Here is a 17,819-nt window from a genome sequence, read left to right on the forward strand (position 1 = left end):
TTTCTTTGACTGAAGATCATTCTAATTTAACTCGTTCCTGCTAATCTCTGCTGGACAATAACGAGTGCTACCGCTCTGCTCAGTCTCGGGAAGAAAGCCATTCGATCGTTCAATTCCGAATCGCATTCATGAAATCCATCATCGTCCATGTACTCCTCATCGAATAGATTTTCGAAGAACTCGTGCCGATCTTTGATATCTTGAAGGAGCAAATTCAGCAAATGATCGTTCTCCAACGGTGGGGTAAACTCATGCGTTGAGGATAACGAGCCAAATGCTAGAGCAACTCTCAAGAACAGAGAAAAGTAAAGCAGATTACCTTTCATCAAAAATCTTTTACTGTGAAACTCCGAAACAAAAAGTCGATTGACTATTCTTAGTTCTGTAGTTTGCCGTTCATCAAGCAGAGCGAGAACGAGAAGCGTCAGTACGGTTATAGAAGTGAATTCCAGGATAAGTTTTGTTGCTTCAAAGCCACCCTTGTTCAATGGCCAGAATGCTGCGGCTGCTGATGTTTCGTCAGAGTTCTTCGGAATCTGGTCTTCGTTTTCATCTGCTGGGGATCGTGGGATCAACCGGTCAAATAAATCTTTTAGCTAGAATGGGCTAGATCACATTTTTATCAATATATTTTTGTGAAAATCTGAGCCGTTCCTGAAGATAGTCATGTCTAAGAGCCGATCGACTAGTGACTTTTTCCGCCACAGTAGGAAGTTTGGAGTATCTTGAAATCTGTGCAACAATCTTCTCGAAATAGTGCCGTATGTGCTCCAAATCCGAGGATACGTAAAAGTTCTCGGCACCCCTAGAAACAATTGCTGAAGTCTTTCGACTAATCTTCACAATCTTACCTAACGAACGAAAGTAGAGGGAAGGACACATTATAATTTTGAAGGTAAATTTGAAGGGCTGTTTGAAACTTCACTGAATCCACAGACCGATTTCGACGAATTAACTTTGTAAAGCTAGGGCAGTAACCTGGCCAAAGTGCTCGCAAATCTGCTTCGGAAGAAACTAGATTGTCGATTATTGCTTTCAAATCTTCTCCACGTTCTTCACTGTTTGTTTGGAAAGAAAATTCCTCAATAAGGAATGTTTTCAATGTTGACTTTGAAATTTCTTCTGATAAGATATCCGGTCCATCTTCAAAGACAGCATTAACCTCATCATCTCGCCGGGTTTCCTCGACGACTTTAGGTGGAGAATCAGCTTCATCATCTTCGCTTTTTTCTTCGTCAGACCATTCCAAACTCAGAGCATCTTCTTGAACCGGTTCAGGTTCTCCCCAATTCAAATCCAGCGTTTCTTCTTTCACAGGTTCTGGCTGTCCCCAGTCCATTGGCGAAGCGCTGTCGAGGGTTTTCCCAGGAGAATCGCAAGAAACTTCTATTTGAACGGCTTTTCGGATCTTTGGTAAATTTTCAAGCGTGATCATCGCCGGCAAGGGGCAGCCATTTACCAAGTGCTCGAATGCCGCTCTGCTACAGAGAACTCGCTCTTGGGAAGTATTGCTAGATGATGTTTTTCCATGAATACTGAGAGCTTTCGTATACAAAGGATGCTTCGATAAGAACTTGTAAAAATTAAAGATCTTCGCTGGATCGTATTTTCTGCAGACTTCTGAGTCCAAGAAAATGTCCACGGACTCAATTTGCTTTCCCTCAAGCCAGTAAAGCATCGATGTGATGAAACTGTCTTCTTTCGAGAGCTCCTTGAATTTTTGAAGGAAAAGATCTTGTCCAGAGCGAAGCTTGGCTATCAAAAGAGTCAAGCAGCTATCCTGAAGTCGATTTTGAGCAACATCAAGGGCATCATTCAGCGCTCCTCCGATCAGAAAGAACCCTATTGCCTCAAGATAGCGGCGTTTTCCGAGAAGGGCGAATGCGTTTTCAAAGCAGCCTGTTTCCATCGCGTATCTGAGAAGTCATTGGCAAAGAATTGAGCCATCTTTAGGTTGTTGACAGATTTGAAGAGTCCGCTGAGGATCTTTTCCTTCCCGAGAATCGAGTACCAGACAATAACAGGCATAGGATCTTTTTCCTTCTGGAAGATGATTCTTGAGAGCTTCTCAATTGACATCCTCAACGTAGCAACGGATTTGCACCAGAACGCCGCTCCTGTGAGCTTCATCAAGTCCCAAGAAAAATCGACACTTTCCATAATGATCGACATGATTTCAGCCTGACTTTCAGAATGAAAAGCCCAGATCATCGCTGACGATGGAAGGTCGCTTTTAACTCGAGATGCGTTTCGTACGTATTTTGTGATACAACGATGATGGTGCCATTGAAGCATAAAAGTCGTACCGGCTCGATCGATACCGGCGGGAATAACGGTATTCAAGCACTCCCAGATCGCCTCTAAGGTCACTTGCTCTGATCTTGTTATTCCAGATAAACGGTAGCGCATAAGAATATCAGAAACGGTAACTTCGGAAGTATCGAACTCGTCTTCCGAGCATTCTGACTCAGATGACGAAAAGTCGAGGACGAGATCTTTCTCGAGATCTTCAGAAAGTCGTCTTTCAAAGTCCACAGTATCAGGATCCATCACTGACTTTCTTCTTTGATTTGGTCCAAGGTCCGAATTCACGTTTCCAAAAGAAGAATCGAGCAATGTCTGCAGCGGCGGCATGTTCGGCCTGATCTCAGACAAAGTATTATCGCTGAAAATCTCAGCCATCATCGCTTCCTTCGACTTTTTCGGTTTTACAGATCTTTTGAAGAAATCGACGAAGGATGTGAGAATACCTTTCGCCAAATTGACTTTCCCCAAATTTATGATTTTCTGAAGAGCAACTGGGGAATACGAAGGACGAGACCAGGTAGGCTCAGATTCTAGGAGAAGAAGAGATTTTCCACAAATGGCGATAAAATGTTTCAAATCGAGTCGTTCAATCAATGATGGTCGTTTCAAAGTACCAGGAGTTTGAAATCGTGAGGATAGACAAATTTTCCCCTTTGGCGAAGTAGAGATGAAATGGGCAGGAGGCTGTTGAAGAATTTCTACGGTAAGAATAGTACGTCCGATTAGGAAGAAAACAGTGCTTGTCAGATTCGAGTGCTCGAATAAAAATGCTTTCGGGCTTTCCATCCAGCACTCAGTCGCCAGCTCAATGGTCAATTGATCAAGGAACTCCCATAATTCAAAACCGGTGTGAATGCTGCTGTGAAGATTACACTCAATTTGCTTTCCAGAATGACTCCACGAGAAGATCAATCCAGGACCGGCTGATAGAACGTTATCGTCGGAAATATTGATGCTTGGACAGATGGGAGCATTTATTTCACTTTCGTGGAAGAAATTCAAGGAACTTCCCTGTTTTGATACATAAAAGTCTTCTTGTTGTCCCGCAATTCCTGTTATCACGCAATTAATGTTGATTTCTTTGACTTTCTCCTCGATAGGATCGATCAATAAGTTTCTTTCAGGGCTGCTGATAATGAGATTTGATTTGCTTCGATGGATTCCTTGGACATTTTCAACAGGCAAGTTCCACGAATGCCTCCTTTTCATCACTCCATTGTCGATAATTATCGAATAAACTATCAACTCTTTCGCCTTCTTTTCTATCGCAACGAGGATTTCTGATGTCATTTCTTCTGGCGATTGAATCCATTTGAGCACAACTTCAGAATCGAATTTGAAAACTGATTTGTGATGGGCTTTGTTCATTAGCCTTTTCACAATAAAGACATTTCCAAGTTCATCCCCTGTCGCGATAACGGGTAGTTCAGGGTGAGCATCAATCGTTGTTATTTCGGCAGGGTGACCAGAAGCTTGACACAGGGACTTGATCGAAGTTGTGTCGCCAAACGAGTTGGTAGAAGAAGAAAGAGTCAGTGTCACTAAGTTCCCATCCGAATCAACGACGTCGACGAAAATCTTTTGCGAAGCACCAACACTCGCCATAGAAATCGAGTTCGTAATCGACGGCGAAAGCGAGAACATCGAACTTGCTCGTTTGAGTGGGGTTTCTGATGAGAGACGAGCTAGATACGGCCGAACTTGAATGTGCATTTTGATATTCAACGAGTCGCTGGGGTAAATATTCGGAATCATACGAAGAGTTGAAATGACGACGGGTTTGATGCCTTTGTTGTTTTTCATTTTCAAATTGCTGACAGACCAAAGATGAAAGTTCCCACGCGAGATTCCGACCAAATAATCTGTATCATCGTGCGAATAATACGCGTTGTTCAAGAAAGAAAACATCATATCCGGAGAAGACTTAGAAGCCAGTAGCTGAATCTTATTTTCTTGCCCAGACCAGAGGCGGAGAATCGAGTTCGAATGAGTGAGGAAGACTGAATTCTCGTCGTCGTCACTGAGTCTCCAGTCGATGTGGGAGATTTTCCCCGGATGAGCGACTTTTGTTTGGTTGAATTCGTCGTTGAAGATAAAGACGAACTTTGATCTGACGACGAAAAGCTTTTCATTTGAAAACCCGAATTCGGTGATGTCTTCGGAATACTGCTCGTGGAAGCACTCTTTGAGATCAATGCTCCCTTCTTGATTGTAGCAAAGGCGATAAACATGCAAATTGGTGACTTCTTCACCGGAAAATACAGTGGCGATAGTTCGACCATTCGCACTTATCGCTATTCTTTGGACAGGAAAAGCAAGCTTGAAGTTCTTTTCGGTCGAGCCGAGGGAAGACTCTTTGGGAGCGATCTCTTGGTCGAGAATTCGGGAAATAGATCGGCAAGAAGCTTGTCCTACAATTCAAAAGAATAATAAGAAAGGGATCATTGACTTTACCAGAAAGGAGTCTGCAAACTTGAATTCCCCAGTCAAAGCCAACAACGACGATCCCCTCGTTATGGGCCGCCGCAATGCAGTTGATCTCATCCTCAGATTTGAGAAAACAGAGTTGATTTCCATCGTCGCCAGCTGATATTAGCACTTCCTTGTACGAAATAAACAAGAGGCTGCCTTGAGTAGTGGCAAAGCCGCAGCTCTGGACACTCCCGCAAACTTTTTCTAACAATTTCATGCCATTCTTGAAAATAAATATTTTGAAAATGAAAGTTTAATTAAATAATTTATTTTTGAATTGAGAAATTGAATAGTCTAGTTTTTTTTCCAGTTTAAAATTAGTCAGTTGGCAGCAGCAGAATATGTTCATAATAAGGGTGTAGAATTGCCAAACCAGGGCAGCCGATGAAATCTTCAATATCGGCTTTTTTGGCCACTCGCCCGTCGAAAGTGTTGAACAAGTCTTCTTCGATGTTCGCATTTTTCATGAACTGGAAGAATTTTCCAACTATTTTTCCTACTAAAAGCTCTTTTACACATCCATTTCTCAAAATAAGAACTCACAGTCAAGGTCAGAAGCGACCAAATTTTCTTTCTCGGCTGGAATTGGCAAACCTCCTCGCTGCAAAATCACCTTTTCCAAACTCGGCAAATACCCTTCATGAACAAGGAAAAATATGACGAAATGGACAAAGATCTCTTCGTCCATGTCCGACTCTGATTTCGAAAGCCATGTCAGGAGCACCTGAAGGACTGAAAATGTTAATTTCGGTAAATTGGCGAGATGATTGTGAGCTACCTTGAGGCACAATTGGATCAATTCGAATACAAAAATGAAGCCACTCAGCTGCCAGGGTCGTGTTCAATACAAAATCCTCAAGAAATCAATAAAAAGCAATTTGAGTCGTCTCAGCTTACTCTTTTTGCTATATTTAGGATACCAGCGTCAGTAGAAACGCTGAATCTATTGATCTTCTCTTCGAAATCGAAGGAGTTTTCGTCCAAATAATTCTTCAAAACTTCGTCTTCACATGCTTGCGCGCCGTATAAGTCGGGCCAAGTGTTTTCTTTCACAAATGCTGAAAAAGGGGTTGCGAAAATCGATTAGGACACTTTGGCGGTTTCTTCACAAGAGATTATTCAAGGTCGAATGGGTCGAAAAACTTATCAGCTGGTTTTTAAGTCAGATGACATGACACCGTATAAAAGGGCTAAGTCAAATTATTTTTTAAGTATCATGCCGAAATAAATGCGATTTTATACTATTTTTTTGTTGAGTGAGAATATGATTTCAACACGCCCGAAACAAATTCATGACTCGTAACCTCGTTAGAACTAATTCCAACAAGCCAGCGATAAAATGAAAAAGCCGAAGCAAAAACACGACGATATCATGCTATGTTTGGAAAATTAAGAATCGTATGTTTCCTGACTTCTTTTCAGTTTAAAAAACAGTGATCATTTTTTACTTTATTTCTTCTTCACTCCAGAACTTGTGGATCAAAAGCATTATAAATTATAATATTAAATTATTTAAAATAAAATGAGAACAATTTGCTGTCTAGGAAGTTTTAATGATAATTTAGAATCGTTTATGAAACCCAGTAATTGAAATTAGGGTGGGTCACTCTCAACCTGAAACACAGTACTGAGTATTTGATATAGTATATTTCTGTATAAATAAAGAACTGCAACCCAATCCTATGCTAATAGTCTTCGATGTATCCATCAGCGTAGAATCAATCCCAATCGGCACGGGCACTAGCCCCAAATCTGCTCCAATTCGAGTAGCAATTGGCAAGAACTTTGTCAATTTCGCCATGCTTTCTTCTTGCCTGAGATTGACCATTTTCCCTAGAATTTCTGATTGTGACTTTGCTGTTGCTGCAATTTCTTTTCTTCTGGCGATAGGGTCGATTTCGGAAATGCCTGTGAAGTTGCCTTTTGAAATTGAAGAGCATATTTCTGCATACGTCTTTAATTAATTATTTTTTATCTTGAAAGAATTCGAAAAACTGTACCTTGGATCTGTCCAAGACGGAGAAGAGCGATCTCCTTCCAAGCTTCAGCATTTTCGAGAAACCATAAAGCTTCCTTTCTCTACCACTAGCGCTGTAGAAACTCGCGCGCTGATTGGCCGAGCCGCGGAAAGCCCCGATCTCCAACGAGGGATTCGATTTTATGCATGTCTGGTTCTAGATGTTTGTGAAGAGAAAAACTTAAAAACTTATTTGTGAAGACAACACAACCGTGAAGAAAATGATATAAAAGCTGACCGAAATACAAGAAAATTCGAAGAGACAAAAAAAAAATAATATGAATTCAATAACATTCTCTATGTTATGACTTATAAGTTCTTGAACTGTAATCGCCAAATTTTAGGTAAAACGTAATCGAGAAGAGAAAAAATAAGTTAATAAAATGAAGCATATCTACAGTCTGTTATTCGCGAGAAGCACCCATATATCAAAATGATAATAAACTAAAATAATAAAAAAGTATGTAAGATTATGAAATGAAAGCAGAAGGATGACTTCCATCAAAGTTCTTAAAATCCCCTAATATGAAAAGAACTAATGAAAAAATGTTAATAAAAATCATTTCAGACTGTAGAAATGACCACTGTCGAAGTAAATCAGGCATATAAATTCGCTTGGCGATTTTCGCCGAAAGCGAAAGCGAAGCGAAAGCGAATCGAAAATTTCGCTTTCGCCCCCCGAAAATGACACTCCTGATGTTCGCTTCGCTTTCGCTTTTTGTCCCCGATTTTCGCCAAAAATTCGCTTTCGCCGAGGCCTCGCTTTCGCCAAATTTTCGCTTCTGGCGAATCTTCGCCAAAATTTCGCTTTCGCCAAGGCCTCGCTTTCGCCAGGAGTTTGCTTTCGCCAAAATTTCGCCAAATTCTCGCTTTCGCCAAGAGTTCGCTTTCGCCAATATTTGGCCGAATCTTACTTTTTTGTCTTTCAAAGCGGTATAAATAGGGGGAATCACTTATAATTGAGCTCTTTCTCTAGCGTAGTAGAATTTATACAGTTTTAGAACACCTAGAAGCTGGGGATCATTTGGCTACTGATAGATGGGGGTGATCTGAGGGCATTTAGGTACCTCCGAAGCTGGGGTCGGCAAGCCACCAAGCGATGTTTGGTCACCAACCGTTGGTGGAGGTGGGTGGGTTGACAAGAAAATCAAATTTTCACTGGTGGTGGTGGGTGAATGGTGGGTGGGTGGTGGATTTTTTTCGTAAACGTTTTTCTGACCCCAAAATTTATAGAATAGGAGTTGATTACACCGATTTTTCGGTCATTTTTAACCAACAGGAGGAAAACGAAGTAGAGGTAAAGTCATTATAGAGAACTGATATTTTTGAAAGATTTCGCAAAAAAAGGTTTGGCCGAAAAATCTTTCCCACCACTTCCCACTATTTCAGATTTTTGAGACTTGAGGGTGGTGGGTTGGTTGCCCACCACCACTCACCCACCATCCACCCACCCACCATTTCCACCATTTTTTGCTGACCCCAGCTCCGAAGTCCCAAAATCTGGCCAACTTCGGAAATGGGAATTTTTGAAAGACTAAGACTTTTAGCCTAAAAGTTTTAGGGTCTGCCACCTATTCTCGATTATAGGCTATAATTTATAGCTCAGGCCCTGGCTGTCATTTTGAGCTCTAGAAAAGTAGGGAGGGGATTGGGAAAAAGTACTCAATTTTCCTAACTTGAAGAGCCCCTAGCTCCCCAGATACCCCACCCCCGCCCTACTTTTCTAGAGCTCAAAATGACTGACAGAGCCTGGGCCTTCAAAAATTCTGAGCTTTCATTTGGACGGGTATCCCTTATCAAGGGGTCAAGGCATTCATGGGACCGGAAGTTCCGAAATCGGAACTAGATCTCTTCAATCGAATTTTTGAGTAGCGGGAAACGGCTCAAATGAAAGCTCAGCTTCTCGGTGTTCCAAAACTGTGTCATAATTATTATACTAAATTAGAAATATGGGTCGAAGTTTCATCTTATTAGATCGCGTTTTATTCAAATTTCTTTCAATATCTTTCAATTTCGGCGAAATTTCGCTTTCGGCGAATTTTCGCTTTTGGCGAATTTTCGCTTTCGGCGAATTTTCGCTTTTGGCGAATTTTCACTCTTGGCGAATTTTCACTCTTGGCGAATTTTCGCTTTTGGCGAATTTTTCGCTTTTGGCGAATTTTTCGCTTGGCGAATTCGCTTTCGCTTCGCTGTGAAAGATAGGCGTTCGCTTCGCTTTCGCTTCGCTTTTTGGCTGGAAAAATTTTTCGCTTTCGCTTCGCGTTCGCTTTGGGTTTTCGAACGAAATTTATATGCCTGAAGTAAATAAAGAAGAGCAGCAATATCTGGACATTTGCCGAAACATCATCGACAATGGAAATCAAAAAGGCGATCGGACTGGAACCGGTACTCGTTCCATCTTCGGCGGTCAGATGCGATTTTCCCTTGCGGACAATGCTTTTCCTCTTTTGACGACAAAAAAGACATTTCTCCGGGGAATTACTGAAGAGCTTCTTTGGTTTATCCGTGGTTCTACCAATGCTAAAGGTAAGGGAGTATTCTTTGACATTCGTAAGTCTGAAATTTGTAGAACTTCACGATAAAAAAGTTCGAATCTGGGATGCAAACGCCTCGCGTGCATTTTTGGACAGCCGAGGCCTTCACAACCGAGAAGAATGGGACTTAGGACCTGTTTACGGCTTCCAGTGGCGACATTTTGGCGCAAAATACAGCACGATGCACGATGATTACACTGGAAAAGGCGTTGACCAACTCAAGAAAGTCATCGGTAGCCACTTTTTTGTATGAATTTTAGAGTAAAAACGACTAGAAACGATCAAAAACAACCCAAATGATCGACGAATGTTGATGGTCGCATGGAATCCAGTCGACTTAGATGAAATGGCGCTTCCTCCATGCCACTGTCTCGTAAGGTTTGAAAGTTTCTTCTTTATAAAAATCTGTTCTAGTGCCAATTTTACGTTGCAGAAGGGAAGCTCTCCTGTCAACTTTATCAGAGAAGCTGCGACATGGGACTCGGCGTACCTTTCAATATCGCTAGCTACGCATTGATGACGATTATGATTGCCCACGTGACCAACCTAGGTACGTTTCCAAAGAAAATACATACCTAAGGACTTCTCTTCAGAGCCCGGCGACTTCGTCCACACTCTTGGAGACGCGCACGTCTACAACAACCACATTGAGCAACTCGAGGAGCAGATTGCCCGAGTTCCACGAAAATTTCCGAAAATGAGGATCACCCGACAAGTGCCAGACATCGAAAGCTTCACAATGGAAGACTTCGAGCTCTCCGAATACGATCCTTACCCAGCAATCAAAATGCCCATGGCTGTTTAGCTTCCAAAAGCATGTTTCTTTCATTTTCAAGTGCCCATTTACCTCTCATTTACTGCCGAAAACATGAAATACTCAATTTTTTTATTTTACATATTTGTTCGTATCCAGGAAATGAATCAGTAAGGCATGATTTCAGACTATTGATATCGAAATGCTGCGTCAACTAGTAACAAAGGCAGGTAGCATAGTTTAGTACAAACACTGAAAGTGCTAAATCACGAGCTTTTACCCTCGACGATTGCAGACTTTCAAAAACAGTGACTCCTTGATTCTTCTGATTCATGATTTTCTCATCGGAATCGCCTGTTTTTGCGCCAAACTTGAACTCTAATGACGATTTCTTAAAGAGACTCGCTGCTTGCCGCGGACTTGCCAGTGAAGTCAGGAAGGGATTTGCTGCCGATGAATTCTTAGTTGGAAAATATGGCAAAATTATAATCTATCGAAAAGGATCGTAGAAGTAGGACCACGGGATGGTCTTCAAAACGAGAAAAATCATGTGTCAACCGCGCTGAAAGTTGAATTAGTGAACAAGCTTACAGCAGCAGGATGCGATTACATTGAAGCTGGTGCTTTCGTTAGCCCGAAAGCTGTCCCTAGAATGGCAGACTCCAAGCATGTCTTTCAGCAGATCGAGAGAAGCGACGCTGTTACATACGCTGCCCTCACACCCAATCTAAAGGTATTTCTTCCCTTTACGAAGTTACAATTCGAGTTTGCCAGAATGCAGTACACGCCTACTAGAGTAGTTTGAACTCTTTACAACTTTTCCACTGTTTATAATGACAAATTAGGGATTCGAAACAGCGATGGAAGTACACGCGAGTGAAGTCGCAGTTTTCACCGCCGCCTCTGAAGCATTCAACAAAGCAAACATCCGTTGCTCAATTGAAGAATCCATCGCCCGCTTCGATCCTGTCTTTGAAGCTGCGAAAGAAAACGGCGTCAAAGTACGAGGATACGTGTCCTGCATTGCTGGCTGTCCTTATCAAGGATGGGTGGATCCTGCAAAGGTCCGGGAAGTCACCCAACTCTTGTTGGAAAAGGGATGCTACGAGGTATCTCTTGGTGACACTATCGGCGTTGGAACTCCTGGATCGATCGCTGCTGTTTTGAAAGAAGTTCTCGAAACTGTCCAGCCAGGATCTATCGCTCTTCATTTGCATGATACTTACGGTCAAGCTCTTGCAAATATTCTTGGTTAGTCTATCTTAGACTTGATAGTTCGTCTACTGTTATTTAGTTGGTCTTCAACACGGTATCAGAACTTTCGACGCCTCTGTCGCTGGACTCGGCGGATGCCCTTACGCTCCTGGTGCATCTGGAAACGTCGCCACAGAAGATGTTGTTTATATGCTCGACGGACTCGGAATCAAGACAGGCATCAGCCTTGATGATCTCGTGAAAGTAGGCAATTTCATATCCACTGAATTGGGGCGCATGAACGGCTCCAAAGTAGGCAGAGCGGTGGCAAGCTCCTGTGACTAACTTATACTCGTACTGCTCTCCATTCTCTTACACTGTTTTTACGCTGGTGAGAGGTCGGTTGTCCTCTGTCTGTTCCGCAAGCTATTAAATATGGCTGATATTTATTCTCTTCGAAATTCATAAATAGACGAAAACCTGCCTATCTTGACAACTTGATTATTTGAAGAATGGGTAAAAATGCGGTGGCAAAGGGGAAAATTGCGAATAAATTAGCCTCCAAGAAAAACAAAAACCTTCTAAAAGGATCCAACAAGAAAATCCTTGACAAGACGAAAGGTATCGGTGCGAAAGAAACACCCTACAATGGACCAAATAAGAAAGTAAAAAGCCTGAAAAATGAGAAGAAAAAGGGGGCACAGAAAATTGTCGAAATGGCAAAACCAAAAGAAGAAGAAGAACTTGTGCTGCCTGATGCGGATATGATTGATTCTGACCAAGGTATTAAACGATCCGGAACATCTTTTTAATTATGTTTTAGACTCTGATAACGACATGGCTTTCTTGGACAGCGTGGCGAATAGCAAACAGATCGCCAAGTTACAGAAAGAACGAAAACGACAGCTTGAAAATATTGGCGAGGACTTTGAAACCGGCAAAAGAAGCTTCGGAGACGAGAAGGAAGATCCTAAGAAGAAGCGAATGTTGCCTGTTTTAAATGCAGAGGGAGACGTAGAAGAGAGATTCAAAGATGTTGATCACGTCCGACTCATGGACGAAGAGACGGATAGCGAGGAAGAAGAAGAAACAAAGCCTGATGGAAGTAAAAACTTACGATGGAAGAAGTTCTTGAGCTCCAGAAAAAGCAGGCGGAGGAGTGGGAGCAGAGATTGGCCAGTATTGCCAACAGAACACTGTCGAATCCAGAGCAACACGCTCATGCTGCTCTTAGATTGGTCATTAAAGCGCTTCACTTTGATGGAGACCACCAGTATCTTCCGATTAAAATCCGTCAAATGGCCATTCTTACAGCAGGTTAGGCAATTGTAGCGCCTTCGTATGTGACTAAATATTTTTAGGAGCTGTTTTGACGGATATTCTTCCCTCCTACCGAATCCGAAAGCTGACTGAAGAAGAAAAGAACGAAAAAGTGAAGAAAGATATCCGCGCGCTAAGAAACTACGAGCAAGGACTTTTGGAATACTACCAGAAATTTCTGAAGCGAATGGAGTACTTCCTCATGCTTTATAAATCGCCTGGAATGTTGAAGAGAAAAACTGGTGTCCGAAATAGACGTAATTTTGTGGAGGCAGATCCGCTGGAAATTATTTCCAAGCCCGCTAGAGTCGTTATTGCTCGATCAGGAAACGATTAAGACATTTTAGTCGGAGTCCCATTTTTAGATCAAATTTCATATCGCTAGAAAAGTTATCAAAGTCATGTCCAAGCTGATGGTCTCAACTCTTCAATTCAACTTCAACGAAAACATTATCGAAACGCTAATTCCATACATCAACGATACTGACGAAACCATCGGTGAACTCGTTCAAGAAGGAATAGTCGACTTACTGAAGACTGACAGGACATCTGAAAAAGTCCTGCTTGTAATTCGAAAACTCGCAGCTGTTGTTAGGTAATCATTAGTTTGCAATCATGGAGGAAAACTTATTTTTCGCTAGATCAAAAGGTCAAAAACTGATCCTCGCGTGATGGAATGTCTCTTGCACTTGAAAATCAAGCAAGTTGAAAATCGACAAGGAAAAGACCACCGAGACAAAGAAAGAAACAAAATCGACAGAAAAAATGTGTCCAGAGCGCAGAACAAGCAGCGAAAGCGAGAAGCGAAGCTACAAATTGAATTGAAAGAAACTGAGGCTGTGGAGAACCAAAAAGATCGACTCTACTTCAACTCGCAAGCAATCGAGGCGGTGTTTGGAATATTTTTCAGGATTCTGAAGTCTATCAGATGCTCGAAGGTAAAAATAATTAATCAAATTTGAGAGTTAGCTCTTTTTAGCTTTTATCCCCAACATTGATCGGAATCGGCAAATACGGGCATCTTATCAACTTGGATTTAATCGGTCCTTTGCTTGGGTTGCTCACTGATTTCATGTCCGACACAAGCGTGATCGTTGCCAACCGTCTCAAATGCGCTAGGTCTGCTTGTGCCCTTCTCTCTGGTGAAGGAGAAGGTAACTAGTGCTTCTTACGATCTCGTTATCATTATTAATGAAAGATCTTCTCGTGGATCCAAAACAACTCTACCTCTATTCTTACCGAATTTTGGACACGATCACGATCGAATCAAAGGACAAGGCGAAAGAATTAGGCGACCCATGGCCTGCGCTCTTCGACGTTCTCCATGCACTCTTGATCGAAAGAAAAAGTCAACTTACTAATGGAAGAGTTAATGCTTTCCTCCACAGGTGAGTTTCTCTATTAAAAACCGCGGCTTACAGTTTATTGAAGAATTATGACAACAGCAGAACGACTGACGAAAAAGCACCAGCAAGAGTCGACGGCTTACGTTTTGGGTCTTTTGCTCATCGTTAGGGCAATAATGATCAGCCACAGGTAACGAGGCTTTATTAAATTGCTGATAAGTCAAAAATATAAGATGCGCTGCGAGCTGTTTCGACGACGAGGCCGAGCAGAGTTCCCTTCCAGTCGATAAGCTCGACCCAGATTTGGTCGTTGCCAACAGAGTAGCCTGCACGAAAGAATTGGAAGAAGTAAAGAAGCATCCCAACAAACTCGTCGAGATCCTAGTCAAGCACATTGAAGCTGGAGCTCCGAGCAACGTTGCACTGCCGAGAAATATGGCGAGAAAGCCACCGACTGTTATTTATAGAGAGACAAAGTATGGTCAGTTCAAGGACAGAAAGAAATGAATAAATATCGAATGTACTTTATTTATTGAATTGCTCAGAATATCGTACTCAGTGAGTACTACTCATCAATTTTGAACAATTCTTCGACCTTTTTCTAGCTCTCTGCACTATCCAATAAAAATATCAAGTAAAGTAAGACTCCAAGTTAAAATGTTCACTTCTGTTGAATTTGAACTATTCGAGCAGAATAATATTTATATATAGAGAGGGTCAAGGTTTTGCACTTTGAGCAGAATCCAATGCTACAATCATGACTTTTTTTAAATCTGCGCTTTAACGGTATAACGAGGCGAGGAGGCATGGAGAGATAAATCTTTACGACCGAAGATAATTCGCACAAAAACAGTTAAGCAAGTCTTCAAGTTTAGTAATTAGCGCAAAATAATTTGTATCTCAGTTTTTACCATATTTTTGGAAAGCTTAAATTCATGACATTTACTATTCTTAGAAAATGTTAACAAATGATTAAAGGGAGAGATTGGACCGGGCCATTCTAGTCTAGTCTTGTTTTATTAGGGATGGCGCAGACGGAAAAGCCTTTATCTTACTCGGATGACAAACTAAAGAGATGCTAAAAAGAGAGACATTTTCATAAGAATAAGAAAAAGCTAGAATTTAACAAGCGGCGCCATAGATTCAAGTAGGTACAAAAAATAAGAGATATTTTTTGTAAGAAATCTTTCCTGTTGATTTTCATCGAGTTGTCCAGGCAAATAATTGGAGATATGTTTCAAAAGTAGCATCTTATCTTTATCAAACTTTGTCCGATTACTTCTATAGATGAGATAAGCTTCTAATTCCCGAAGTAGAAAGAAGAAAAAGCCGATTATGAAATCAGCAGAGAGTAAAGCTTTGTGTTCTATGTTTTATTATTCTATAAAGATCTTCTCTTATTTGCATTTTTCACATTTCTTACAAGATTCGCAAGATAGAACATTCTTTAGTTCGCATAGAGGCGACCTTATTTCGAGAATGGAAAGAAGAATAATTGTTTCGATTGCACTAGCAGTCCTTGGCTTCTGTGCCGTTTTCTTTCCAAGTAATTTTTTCTGAAACCAAAAATAATTACCAAACAGAGTTTTCTTTCTCTTTTTGACACAATGGCCATAATAAGCATGATTAACCAGCTTGTGGCGATAATTTTGGCAGATTAGACGGCCTATTACAGTTTCATTCAAAAATATTTTTTCCAGCTCAGACTTTGACTTTGTAAAAAAATCAGAGATTCGGGTCAGATTATAACATCACGGCCAAAGCCCGAAATAAGATAAGAATATCATTCCCATTTCCAAGTCCATATATTAAAAAGTCATTCAGCGTATTATATCACGAGAAATAAATATTCAACAACGACTACAACTACCACCACCACAACGACAACAACAACGACTACGACCACGACAACAACCACAAGTACAACCATGACAACGACTAGCACCATCAAACCGACCCTCATGCCTGATATTCTACCAGAAGGGCTGAGTTCTTGTTCTCTCGCCGATAACTATCCACAGCTTTATAACAGCTCAGAGCACAATTTGAAAATTTTGAACGGAGAGACGGTCAATGGAACAGATTGGCCCTGGATAGCAAGGTAAAAAAGGTTCATCTTTCTTCTCATAAGTGCTAGAATTCAACGACAATCTGATGGGTACTTGTGTGCCGGAACAGTCATTCATCCCAATTTCGTCCTTACAAGTAGCGAGTGCTGCAGAACCTTCCCAATGAATGTCACGTTTTCAAGCACTTCAATAACTGTTGATGAAGGTAAGGTTTCTTTTTGCTTCGTGAGGTCTATTTTCAGATTCTCAATACACACTGAATCCGAACGGAATGATGATGCAGTACATTTGTATGCTGCATTTCAAGGAAGACATCTTATGGAATGGAACGGACACTTCTTACACAAAGATGCCGTGTATGCCTCAAGAACCGATTGTTGCCGACAACCAGGAATGCTGGATCGGCGGCTGGGGCTCGACTGCAGTCATTGGTACTCCAAGCGATGAGCTGAGGTCTCGAGGAGTCAGACTCGATAACGGAACGGAGTGCCAAGATCAAGCTTTTACAAGTGGGCCGAAGCATGCATCGATGGGGAATGGTCCGATGGTTATTCAATTCGTCACGAGTCTCCGTCTTGTTCAAATGATATTGGTCTGATTCTGTCTAATTGCAAAGCTTATTTCTTTCTAGGAGGCCCAGTTATTTGTCCTATGGATGGAAAAGCAGTTCTGGCCGGTGTGATGGGTCCTGGAGGTTGTGGTGTTTGGGGAAGAAAGAGTCTCTACTGGGATGTTTATTCGCAAATGAATACGATCATCGAGACGTTCAAAGAGTTCAACAATACTCTACCGACAATTTAGAGAAAAATTAAAGTCTGAACTGTCTAAAAATGACAAAATAATAAATTTTATAATTGATCATTTTAAAAAATGGAGTAAAAACCATGGCCGAGTTCTTCGGTGCTTTGATTTTGGGTTGATTTTGAACCCTATCTTAGAATTTGAAGGCTGATCCTGTGGTCGCACGTCGGCATCGGAAAAGGTTTCATAAGAAATGTATATTTTCGGAGATAGCGCGGCGCGATCAAAGTCAGCCCGTTGTCGCGAAATTTGAGGAAGCTCCTTTAGCGAAAATCCCCTTGAGTGACACCAGCTGGAATGACCGGGGCGACGAGCATTTCCTCATTTATCATAAACTTGGCGCCTCTTCAAAAAGCTTCTCGTTTGAGAGGGGTTTACTCTTATCCACAGGAATAATGACTCTTTCATCAACAGAACTCTTGAGGATTCTCCTGCTCGTAATCGCCCCATCAGTCCAGCTTATCCACCCACTCGGCAATCTTTTGCGCGATCTTTTCGCCTCTCCCCAAATCTGTTTGCTTTTCGTCCTCTTCGACCCTTGTCTATCTCCGTGAGATTCCCATAATGGGGATTATTGGCGAATCTGAGTAAACGCGCGCACACCTGAGTGCTCACTGTTCCTACTTCACGAGTACAACTTGAGACGGATTCGATTTGCCAATGGATACTTGAACACTGACCTGCCAAGAGCCTCGTAAAATAATATTATGAGAACGGAAAAACAATCTTTATCCGCGATTTTCATCGATTTTGAGTTTGCTTTTCCAAATTTCGCTCGACAAATCTAATGATGAAAAAGTTGTTCGTCTTGATTTTTGATTATTTGGTTGAATTTGGCCGTAATCAATCACATTATCGCGTATCCGAAATTTCTAGTGCCAATAAGGTCAGCTCTTCTTTTTCGCATTTGTTTCTGTTTTTGGTTACCGTCCGGTTTCCGGCGAAAGAGAGAAGAGCGAGTGTCGAGTATTTTCGCGAAAACAATATTTTCTCAAGTTTTTAAAC

The 17,819-nt window shown here is 41.5% G+C and overlaps 6 protein-coding genes across 8 annotated transcripts; 4 read left to right on the forward strand and 2 right to left on the reverse strand.

Annotated features, from left to right (window-relative positions):
- Positions 1-43: 43 nt before the first annotated feature.
- LOC145696761 (uncharacterized) lies at positions 44-4,998 on the reverse strand. The gene is made up of 4 exons (XM_081773846.1): positions 4,762-4,998; positions 852-4,718; positions 320-805; positions 44-277 (listed from the first exon to the last, which is right to left on the reverse strand). The coding sequence occupies exons 1-2, from the start codon at positions 4,994-4,996 to the stop codon at positions 1,843-1,845; spliced, it is 3,111 nt and encodes a 1,036-aa protein (XP_081629972.1). The 5' UTR covers positions 4,997-4,998; the 3' UTR covers positions 44-277; positions 320-805; positions 852-1,842.
- Positions 4,999-5,045: 47 nt separating this feature from the next.
- Positions 5,046-7,056, reverse strand: LOC145700279 (uncharacterized). Its single transcript, XM_081777529.1, has 6 exons — positions 6,780-7,056; positions 6,448-6,733; positions 5,677-5,825; positions 5,558-5,633; positions 5,323-5,511; positions 5,046-5,278 (listed from the first exon to the last, which is right to left on the reverse strand). The coding sequence occupies exons 1-6, from the start codon at positions 6,828-6,830 to the stop codon at positions 5,097-5,099; spliced, it is 933 nt and encodes a 310-aa protein (XP_081633655.1). The 5' UTR covers positions 6,831-7,056; the 3' UTR covers positions 5,046-5,096.
- Positions 7,057-9,058: 2,002 nt separating this feature from the next.
- LOC145700280 (thymidylate synthase-like) lies at positions 9,059-10,226 on the forward strand. The gene is made up of 5 exons (XM_081777530.1): positions 9,059-9,322; positions 9,366-9,563; positions 9,606-9,703; positions 9,745-9,880; positions 9,924-10,226. The coding sequence occupies exons 1-5, from the start codon at positions 9,088-9,090 to the stop codon at positions 10,133-10,135; spliced, it is 879 nt and encodes a 292-aa protein (XP_081633656.1). The 5' UTR covers positions 9,059-9,087; the 3' UTR covers positions 10,136-10,226.
- Positions 10,227-10,257: 31 nt separating this feature from the next.
- LOC145700278 (3-hydroxy-3-isohexenylglutaryl-CoA/hydroxy-methylglutaryl-CoA lyase-like) lies at positions 10,258-11,765 on the forward strand. Of its 2 annotated transcripts, XM_081777528.1 has the most exons (5): positions 10,258-10,310; positions 10,483-10,518; positions 10,584-10,817; positions 10,930-11,335; positions 11,379-11,765. In XM_081777528.1, the coding sequence occupies exons 1-5, from the start codon at positions 10,287-10,289 to the stop codon at positions 11,621-11,623; spliced, it is 945 nt and encodes a 314-aa protein (XP_081633654.1). In that variant the 5' UTR covers positions 10,258-10,286; the 3' UTR covers positions 11,624-11,765. The 2 variants fall into 2 exon arrangements, with proteins under 2 accessions (XP_081633654.1, XP_081633653.1); XM_081777527.1 differs by lacking the exon at positions 10,258-10,310 and having other exon boundaries at positions 10,351-10,518.
- Positions 11,766-12,253: 488 nt separating this feature from the next.
- Positions 12,254-14,472, forward strand: LOC145698477 (nucleolar complex protein 3 homolog). Its single transcript, XM_081775680.1, has 8 exons — positions 12,254-12,595; positions 12,640-12,920; positions 12,964-13,193; positions 13,248-13,536; positions 13,578-13,752; positions 13,797-13,986; positions 14,030-14,134; positions 14,178-14,472. Exons 1-8 carry the CDS (start codon positions 12,397-12,399, stop codon positions 14,449-14,451), a joined length of 1,743 nt encoding a protein of 580 aa, XP_081631806.1. The 5' UTR covers positions 12,254-12,396; the 3' UTR covers positions 14,452-14,472.
- A 188-nt stretch (positions 14,473-14,660) lies between these two features.
- LOC145697443 (putative serine protease 46) lies at positions 14,661-16,864 on the forward strand. 2 transcript variants are annotated; one of them, XM_081774650.1, is made up of 5 exons: positions 14,661-14,813; positions 15,769-16,045; positions 16,082-16,218; positions 16,256-16,605; positions 16,645-16,864. In XM_081774650.1, the coding sequence occupies exons 2-5, from the start codon at positions 15,873-15,875 to the stop codon at positions 16,693-16,695; spliced, it is 711 nt and encodes a 236-aa protein (XP_081630776.1). In that variant the 5' UTR covers positions 14,661-14,813; positions 15,769-15,872; the 3' UTR covers positions 16,696-16,864. The 2 variants fall into 2 exon arrangements, with proteins under 2 accessions (XP_081630776.1, XP_081630775.1); XM_081774649.1 differs by lacking the exon at positions 14,661-14,813 and adding an exon at positions 15,355-15,490.
- Positions 16,865-17,819: the final 955 nt, after the last annotated feature.

This window comes from Oikopleura dioica, chromosome 2 (genome assembly GCF_907165135.1).
Source record: "Oikopleura dioica chromosome 2, OKI2018_I68_1.0, whole genome shotgun sequence".
Lineage (NCBI taxonomy): Eukaryota > Metazoa > Chordata > Appendicularia > Copelata > Oikopleuridae > Oikopleura > Oikopleura dioica.

Bases quoted from the DNA above. Each gene is read 5' to 3' on its own strand.
- LOC145696761 (XM_081773846.1), bottom strand. From the start codon at position 4,996: ATGAAATTGTTAGAAAAAGTTTGCGGGAGTGTCCAGAGCTGCGGCTTT. The intron at 4,719-4,761 runs GTAAAGTCAATG...TTTGAATTGTAG, and splicing joins AGTTTGCAGACTCCTTTCTG to GACAAGCTTCTTGCCGATCT.
- LOC145700279 (XM_081777529.1), bottom strand. From the start codon at position 6,830: ATGCTGAAGCTTGGAAGGAGATCGCTCTTCTCCGTCTTGGACAGATCC. The intron at 5,634-5,676 runs GTAAGCTGAGAC...TGATTTCTTGAG, and splicing joins TCCTAAATATAGCAAAAAGA to GATTTTGTATTGAACACGAC. The intron at 5,279-5,322 runs GTGAGTTCTTAT...AAGAGCTTTTAG, and splicing joins GGTCGCTTCTGACCTTGACT to TAGGAAAAATAGTTGGAAAA.
- LOC145700280 (XM_081777530.1), top strand. From the start codon at position 9,088: ATGCCTGAAGTAAATAAAGAAGAGCAGCAATATCTGGACATTTGCCGA. The intron at 9,704-9,744 runs GTAAGGTTTGAA...AATCTGTTCTAG, and splicing joins TTCCTCCATGCCACTGTCTC to TGCCAATTTTACGTTGCAGA. The intron at 9,881-9,923 runs GTACGTTTCCAA...ACTTCTCTTCAG, and splicing joins TGCCCACGTGACCAACCTAG to AGCCCGGCGACTTCGTCCAC.
- LOC145700278 (XM_081777527.1), top strand. From the start codon at position 10,417: ATGATTTTCTCATCGGAATCGCCTGTTTTTGCGCCAAACTTGAACTCT. The intron at 10,519-10,583 runs AGGAAGGGATTT...AATCTATCGAAA, and splicing joins GCGGACTTGCCAGTGAAGTC to AGGATCGTAGAAGTAGGACC. The intron at 10,818-10,929 runs GTATTTCTTCCC...ATGACAAATTAG, and splicing joins CCCTCACACCCAATCTAAAG to GGATTCGAAACAGCGATGGA.
- LOC145698477 (XM_081775680.1), top strand. From the start codon at position 12,397: ATGGAAGAAGTTCTTGAGCTCCAGAAAAAGCAGGCGGAGGAGTGGGAG. The intron at 12,596-12,639 runs GTTAGGCAATTG...AAATATTTTTAG, and splicing joins AATGGCCATTCTTACAGCAG to GAGCTGTTTTGACGGATATT. The intron at 14,135-14,177 runs GTAACGAGGCTT...CAAAAATATAAG, and splicing joins GCAATAATGATCAGCCACAG to ATGCGCTGCGAGCTGTTTCG.
- LOC145697443 (XM_081774649.1), top strand. From the start codon at position 15,424: ATGGAAAGAAGAATAATTGTTTCGATTGCACTAGCAGTCCTTGGCTTC. The intron at 15,491-15,768 runs GTAATTTTTTCT...AAAGTCATTCAG, and splicing joins CTGTGCCGTTTTCTTTCCAA to CGTATTATATCACGAGAAAT. The intron at 16,046-16,081 runs GTAAAAAAGGTT...CATAAGTGCTAG, and splicing joins GATTGGCCCTGGATAGCAAG to AATTCAACGACAATCTGATG.